At 36.4% G+C, this 8,483-nt stretch overlaps 1 protein-coding gene across 5 annotated transcripts in view; it reads left to right on the forward strand.

The window, feature by feature from the left end:
* LOC117928567 (exocyst complex component SEC8) overlaps window positions 1-7,813 on the forward strand; it is a 63,896-nt gene extending 56,083 nt beyond the window's left edge. For all 5 annotated transcript variants that reach the window (XM_034848474.1, XM_034848477.1, XM_034848473.1 and 2 more), the window contains 5 exons: window positions 5,604-5,705; window positions 5,861-5,935; window positions 6,959-7,054; window positions 7,136-7,185; window positions 7,273-7,813. In XM_034848474.1, the coding sequence (XP_034704365.1) occupies window positions 5,604-5,705; window positions 5,861-5,935; window positions 6,959-7,054; window positions 7,136-7,185; window positions 7,273-7,360 (411 nt within the window). In that variant the 3' untranslated portion in view covers window positions 7,361-7,813. The remainder of the gene's footprint in view (window positions 1-5,603; window positions 5,706-5,860; window positions 5,936-6,958; window positions 7,055-7,135; window positions 7,186-7,272) is intronic.
* The last annotated feature ends 670 nt before the right edge of the window (window positions 7,814-8,483 follow it).

Consider the following 8,483-nt stretch of genomic DNA (forward strand, 5'->3'; position numbering starts at 1 on the left):
CTGCTCCTTTATGCTTTTTTTGGACTGTTTGGAAAGAAAGAAATAGTAGGGTGTTTGATAATGAGGGGTGGTCAATTCAAGGGTTCAAATTCTCCTTCATTTGTAATCTTTAGGTGTGGTGCAAGTTGTACATAGTTCGTAGTCCTCTTTCCTTTGTAGACTTTGTGGAGTGGTTGGGTTCAGGTTAAGGGGGTTGTTGTTGGTGTCCCTCTTTGTTTTTGTGTTGCCTTAAGGTGTTTCCTTGTATACATCCTATGTACTTTGGAATGCTCTTTTTGGCGTTTCTTTTTATAAAATGATTATGTTTACCTATTAAAAAAAAAATGATGCCATAGATTCAAGGTATGAGAGTAACTTTCCTAGTCATTTGTAAGCTTGACATAGAGAAAGTTAATGATCATGTTAACTAGGGTTTCTTATTGTTACTCATGGAGAAAATTGGGATTTGGTCAGAGGTGGATGGGATGGATGAAGAAGTGCGTGTCTTCAATTAGCTTTTTGGTCTTAGTTAATGGGACCTCCACAACCCTTAAGGGTAAGGCAGAGAGATCCACTTTCCTTTTATTTATTTGTTTGGCTATGGAGGCATTTGGTCCTTTGGTCATAAAGGAAGTGGTTTAGGGTTTCATTTCTGGGTTCAAAGGAGGAGGAGGGTTGGTGGGTGGGGGGGGGGGGAGGAGGGAGTTAAGGTGACCCATCTATTATACATTGGTGATAACAGCATTTTTTTGTAAGGCAAGCTAAGAGTAGTTGTTTCATTTGAATAGGATTCTCATGTAGCTTAAGGTGATTTTGGGGCTGAAAAAATTCAATCTAGAGAAGAGTGGGCTTAAGGTTGGGAGGCTAGATAATTTGGAAGTGTTGGTATTTGAGATGGGTTGTTGGATGGGGAGACTTCATCCTACTTATTTAGGCTTCATTTGCAAATTGGATATAGAAAAAGCCATGTTTGAGTTGGGTTGTCAAATGAAGAGACTTTCTTCTACTTATTTAGGCTTTGTTTGCAAATTGGATATAGAAAAAGCTTATGATCATATAAATTAGAAGTTCTCCTCTCGATCTTAGAAAAGATGGGATTTGGTCTTAAATGGATAGAGTGGATCCACTTTTACATATCTTCTGTGAGATTGACAGTACTGATCAATGGCACCCCCACAAATTTCTTCTTGACCTCTATAGGCTTGAGGTAGGGGAACCCTTTTTTTTACCCTATCCTTTTGTACTAGTCATGGAAACCCTTAGTTGCCTAATTGAGAAGGCTCAACATGGAGGTTTCATTAATGACTTCAAGATTGAGGGTAATGGGAAAGAAGGGATTCAAATCTCACACCTATTGTTTGCAGACGATACTTTTTTATTTTATGAGGATAATGTAGATCGGTTGAAATATTGGAATAGGATAGTCACTTGCTCTGAGGTGATGTCAGGTTTGAAAATAAACATGCAAAAAATTTAAATTATTCCAGTGTGGGAGGTGGAGGATGTGGATAGAGTGGCTTTTGTTTTTTGTTGCAAGTAGGAGACTTCCTACTTCTTCTATCTAGGTTTACCTCTTGGGGCTCCTCATAAGTCTTGTGGTGTGTGGGATTCAATCGAGGAGAGGTTTAACAGGAAATTGAATGCTTAGAAAAAGTAGTACATGTCCAAAGGAGGAAGACTAGTCCTTATTAAGAGCTCTTTATCAAACTTCCCAACCTATTTTATGTCCCTCTTTCCAATTCCCAGAAAATTCAAGAGACTTTTTGTGGGGAAATATGGAGGAAAGAAGAAAGACATTAGAAAAGGTTGGGAAGATTTTAGCCTTAGATTAGCTATCTGAATAAAAAATGGTTGATGTACAAGATTTTGGTGGGATAGATTACGAGGAAGTTTAAGTTAAAAGACACATTCCCTAAGCTTTTTAGTATAGTCTCCTCAAAAAATGCAAGAGTTGCAGATTTATGGGATGGAGGAGGTGGAGGTGGCCTAATTTTTGGATGTTATTTACCTTTGAAAGTGCAAGAAGGAGAGAACACTTACTTTGGAAAGACAATGTGAGGGGAGGATAAGTTGTAGTACATATCCTTCAGCACTGAGAGTAATTTAGTGCTCCCAGTCAAAGAGATTTGGGGATCTCAAGCTTCCCTTAGAATGCGGTTTTTTGTTTTTTTGGCATGGGACGCTATTTGGGGGAAGATCTTAATCATGGATATGTTAATGAAAAGGGGATGACCTATGGTCGGTAGATGGAGCCTTTGTATAGACAAGGAAGGATCGATTGATCACATCTTGATTCATTATGATAAGACAAGAGTGCTAGGGACTTTTTTGTTAGTAGTCTTTAGCTTGAATGGAAATTTAAGGGGTCATATAAGAAGAGAAGAATTGTTTGGTGCATGACTCCAATTTGTTTATTTTGGTGTATTTGGAAAGAGCGTAACTGGAGGACCTTTTATGATGAAGAACTCTCAAATCAAAGATTAAAGGAGTTCTTCATTACATCACTATTAGAGTGGTCCCATGTTTCATTAAAAATGGCGCTTATATTTTGGATATGTCATATCCTCTTCCTTGTGTATAGCTTGGCTTGTTTTTCATAGGCTAGCCTTGTATATGCTTGGTGCTTGTATTGTGATGTTTTGTGTATATTGGCCCTATACATAGGGTGCACCCCCGCTTTTTGGCACTTCATAATACATGCTTTTGTTGTCTATCAAAAAAAAAATGTTCAGTCCATCTAATTACAACTATTTATTTTTTTTTTAAATTTTCATTAGTTTTTTTAGAGTTTTTAACCTTCTCAACTAGCATATTGCACACATCACCCGATATCGATCCAAGATACCAAAATTGATACTCCTTGGGACTTGCCAAGTCAACAACCGATAATGCGACTTTGAACCATGTTTGCCATAGCAAGCTCAAAAGATGTGAGTCATATATATGTGGGAGCAAGAGGGGAAGAATTGGAGCTCATGTTTATGATTGGGAGTCAGAGATGGCGAAGACCTTTTTGCAGAAACTGCAAAAGCAATTGGAAAAAGGCCTATTTGTCTTTGGGAGGGAGGATTACTTTAATTCAGTCGTGTTTGTCACACATCCCTAGTTACTTCCTCTCCCTATTTAAAATCCCAGCTTCAATTGCTTCAAAGATTGAGAAGATGCAAAGGAATTTTCTGTGGTCTGGGGCAAGGGAAGGGAAGAAAGATCATCTTGTCAGATGGGAGGTTGTTAGCAGACCAAAGGAGTTGGGAGGTTTGGGTTTTGGGAAGATTTCTTTGAGAAATATTGCTCTCTTAGGGAAATGGCTTTGGAGGTTCCCTAGAGAAAGGAGTGGTCTTTGGCATAAGGTTATAGTGAGTATATATGGGACACATCCTAATGGATGGGACGCCAACATGGTGGTTAGATGGTCACACAGATGTCCTTGGAAGGCTATTGCTCAAGTTTTCTAGGAATTTTCCCCTTTTGTTCGTCTAGTGATGGGCAATGGGGAGAGAATTCGCTTTTGGGAAGATCTTTGGTGGGGTAACCAATCTTTGTGCTTGCAATTTGCTGATCTTTATAGAGTTATTTCTGTGAAAAACCTCACTGTTTCAAATGTCCTTGGCAATTCCTTTCCATTGGCTTGGAATTTAAATTTTCGCCGCAATCTTACCGACTCAGAAATTGATCTCCTTCAGAGATTAATGTCCTCCCTCAGTTCAGTGCGTTTCTCTCCTTCTTTGGCTGATTATAGAGCGTGGTCTTTGTCTTCATCAGGCTTGTTTTCAGTGAAATCTTTTTTCTTGGCCTTGTCAAAAGTCTCTAATCCTATTTTGTTCCTTCCGGCCAAGTTTTTGTGGAGTTCAAAAGCCCCTTCAAAGGTTAAGGCCCTCGCTTGGTTAGTAGCTCATGGGAAGGTGAACACCAATGACAAGTTGCAGTTGAGAAGACCTTACAAGTCCCTCTGTCCTCAATGGTGCATTCTTTGCAAAGGAAATGGGGAGTCGATTGATCACCTTTTTCTTCATTGTCCTGTTACCATTGGACTTTGGAACAAGTTGTTCAAGCTAGTTGGGCTGGTCTGGGTCCCTCCAAGGAGGTTTGTGGACATGTTGGTTATTGCTTTTAAAGGCTTGGGGAACTCCTTAAGAGGCAAGACTCTTTGGCAAGTTGCTTGCCTCACTTTGGTTTGGATAGTGTGGCAAGAGCAAAACAATAGGATTTTTGAGGATAAGGGGAGATCGGAAGAGACGTTATGGGATTTGATTTTGTTCTATTCCTCTCTTTGGGCTTCTTGTTCTGCAGCTTTTAGAGGAGTTCCTTTAAATGTGTTACAACTCAACTGGAGTGAGGTTTGCGCTTCAAAAGTTTGAGTTTGGGGGTTTCTCTTTGTTTTTAGCTAATGTTGGGGGTTTTTATGTTCAGATTGTGTAGGAAGGACCTCTCATCCTTCTTGTGGTTTTTTTTGTTTCTTTTTTCTTTCTTTCTCATGTATCTTTCCTTCTATTAATATATTTCTCTTCGTTTCTGATCAAAAAAAAAAAAAGAAACTGCAAAAGCAAGTGGTGATTCAGAACTCTACGGATAGGATGGCTTGGTCAGATTCAAAGAATAGGAAGATCTTAGTTAAAGCATTCTACTCTTTTTTGTCATTAGGAGGTTCATAGCTTTTCCCATCCAAAGTTGTTTGGAACTCATGGATCCTGATTAGGGTGGTATTTTTTTCCATGAGAAGCAACATGGGGAAGAATATTGACTTTGGACCAATTGAATAGGGAGAGGAGTGTCTTTAGGGAACAAGTGTTATGTGTAACAGGGAAGAAGAATCCATTGATAACATTTTTTTACACTGCTTATTAGTTGGAATCTTGTAGCGGCTGATTTTTTCTTTATTTAGGATTGATTGGGTGACCCATTCTTCTATAAGACCAATGTTGTTAAGCTGGAACAGGCTCTTTGTCAGGAAGAGGCGGAAGAAAGTGTAGTTTGTTGCTCATTTATGCCATGTTTTTTATTGGGCAATTTGGTGGCATAAAGTCAGAGGGCTTTTGGAAGTGTGGAAATTTCAGAATAAATGCTCAAATCCTATTTTATGTACAATTTATTTTATTTTATTTTATTTTATATTGTGTTAGGCACTGTATAGGAGGGACATCTATGTCTATGTTGGATTTTGTTGACTGTTTAGGGTCAAATTAGGCATGGTGCGCTTTTCTTTTCTACTTTTTCTTGGTGCCCCTTGTATACCCACACTATACTTGGTGTGCCCTTGTAGTTCTTTTTGAATATCATTTTTAGACAATTTATATAATATTTTGTGCTTATCAGAAAAAAGAAAAAGGAAAAAAAAATCTTAAATGCATCCACAGCATGTAAAACGTTGAGCACATATTTATAGATGCATAGAAAAATGAAGTGTAGTGTGCTGTTTTCTTAGTGAAGTGTCGTGATGGAGTTTGAACATCTTTGCCATTTCCTCTATTATATACGAGGCACTAAATGTGTTATGGGTCAAAATGTTGACCTGGACAGGAAATGCATTTTTTCTTTGTTCCATATACTCGATTTTTTGAAGTACTAAATACTCATGGAAATCTTTGGAAGCAATTCTTACATAGTGTTTCTACTTTAACCCATAGATAACACGGAGGGATGAGGAAATGGCTCCTTTTGTCGCTGGAGTGAAACGGAATTATATATTTGGCGGGATATGTAGTATTGCAGCGAATGCATCAATGAAGGTTTGCATGTTCCCAACAATTTGGGTCAATTTGAAATTTATTCATGCCTTCCATTGCTTATTTTTTAGATTGTAGTTCTAATTGAAATCAATTGTAGTGGCACCTATTATGTTCCTTGTATGCACCATTAATCAGAGAATACAAATGTTTTATAGGCTTTGGCTGACATGAAATCCATCAACCTTTTTGGGGTTCAGCAGATATGTCGGAATTCAATTGCATTGGAACAGGTACATTTTATTCTTTTTTTTTCTTTTTTTCACTTAAAAATGATTGAAATAACATACGCTGTGTGGGCACATCTGCACCTGCTTTGAAAATGCAGCTGCATTTTGTTTATTTCATTGATTGGCATTTACGGAACTTCAAAGAGTTCAAATTTTATGTAGAAAACCATAAACTACCTTGAAATATACAAGCAGCACTGGAACTAAAAGAAAACAGAAAAGGAACTGCACAAGGCATAAAGCAGGATTTAACTGCCATCCAAACTCTGAAATTGAAGAAAAACAAATTTAGTTCTCCTAGTTGGCCGCTTCACCATGCAAAAAAAGTTCTGGGAAAACACTCTTTTAATGCCAAATCAGAGGCCCCAATCCTTCAGAAACTCAATGATTCTGCTCTTTCATTTTGCACGATAGGGAATGTTGTGGGGTGACCCTTTGCACACTCCCTCTAACTTTAACAACAAACTTCCAGTGCCAACTAGGTGATGTGCCCTTCACAGAATGGGGCAACATCCAGCATACTTAGAATAAGAACATTAAGGACCATACACTACATAGACACCCACAATGGTTGAGGATGCGATTCTCAATTCCTCTCTTTATACAAATAATACCAATTAGATAGAGTCTACCCCCTTTTTGATATGCTACATTTCTTCTAAAACTGATGGTATGTTTTTTTCTTTTTTCTTTCTTTTCTTAAACATTTTTTCTCTAGAAAGATAATAACATCTGTCTGAACTGCTTAGTTTTGTAGCTTAAACCTAAAAGTTAGTTCTTTTCTTATTAGTTAAACCTTTTCTCGAGTTATTCTATTGTCTCTAAATAAGTGCATGCATCTTAAAATTTTTCAACCTATCAATATGTTTGTTAGATGGAATGGAGAAGTAGGATCCTTGCAACCAAAACCCAATGGATGGGATGGTTTGTTGAGTTGAGCTGAAGAAAGGAGCATGTGTGCATTTCAGCATGTTTTAGCCATGTTTCCTCCAAAAACACAACTTACAAATTTTATTGAAATTACAGGCCCTGGCAGCTATCCCCTCGATTGACAGTGAAACTGTACAACAGAGATTGGATCGCATTCGCACTTACTATGAACTTCTAAACATGCCATTCGAGGCAAGTTATTTGAACTCATACTCTTTTATCTCATTACCTTTGTGTCACCATCAGATATCACCTTTTAATTTTTGCTTGCAGGCCCTTCTTGCCTTCATCACGGAGCATGAGAATCTATTTACAGCCACAGAGTTAGTGAATACAACTGAACATTTATTTATTTTAGGATGGATAAATGATGTTTAGCTCAGTAACATTCACTATTATCCAATTGACAGGTACACAAATCTTCTAAAGGTCCAGGTCCCAGGAAGGGAGATCCCTGCAGATGCACGAGAGCGGGTATCAGAGATTTTATCCCGTTAGCTTTCTGAAATGTTATTTAGCGGAAATGTATAGGATTACTTTATTCCAGAGGTGGTGCTTGCATGTGTATAGAAACTTGTTTGTTCCTCTATGAAGTTCATTTCCAGTGGATGCAGAAGCCACTTCCATGGAAGTTGCTACCTGGTTGTGCCACCTATGTTGTGGTAAATTTTTGTCAGTTTACTCTTCCAAGCGTGATACTGTTACTTTTGTAATTATAATTTTTTTTTCCAACTACGTAGGGGTTCATTATAATTTATTTGTGTGTAGTGTAAAATATATTTGTGTTGTGTTTTTAGTGTACTCTCTCTAAGATCTGCTGTTGTAGGTTTACCATGTTTGTTTGTTTACATGTACAACATTCATTTTAATCATCGGAAAATTTCCTTTTCCTTATAGAATTGGAAGAAAATAATTTGACTTATATGTAATGGCAGTGTAATTTTGTCGCCACCTTTCTGTAGAGTTGGGTTTGAATTTATGGTCCACATAAACCATAATTTGATTCACCATGTTGGGTGATTGACTGGATGTTGGATTGCATGGACCCTATGTTTGTTTGATCGGCATTGTGATAGAATATATTATCTTATCATTTATTTTATTTCATATTTTGTCAGTGAACATAAATTATTATTATTATTATTATTATTTTTCATCAATTGCAAGAAAATTTTTAATTAAATATTAAATTTGTGGTCTGAGAAAGAGAAGAATTTAAAAAATTACATAGAAACATGTAATATTTTTTATTTACAAGTTTTTAAATATCTTACTTATGAATATTACTAATAAGAAATAAAAGGTTATATATTAAATATAAATTGTAGAAAGATTTTTGGGTAGCATTAACCATGGGAGTTTTGTATTTTTTAAATATTAAGTTATAGGATGGGATATACTTTTTATTTTTAAAAAAAATATAAAAAATTAGGAGGTAATATATTTTGCATTTTATTTTTTTATTTCGATTATAAATAAAATATTTTTATGGCATAACATATTTTATTAAAAATAATACATATAATTATAATTTTTTATTGAATATAATACTTCAGGTTATCATGTCATTCATATCCTATTGAAAATAATTTGTTATCCTATTCATAATGTTTGGATAATT

This window comes from Vitis riparia, chromosome 13 (assembly GCF_004353265.1).
Source record: "Vitis riparia cultivar Riparia Gloire de Montpellier isolate 1030 chromosome 13, EGFV_Vit.rip_1.0, whole genome shotgun sequence".
Taxonomy (NCBI): Eukaryota; Viridiplantae; Streptophyta; class Magnoliopsida; order Vitales; family Vitaceae; genus Vitis; species Vitis riparia.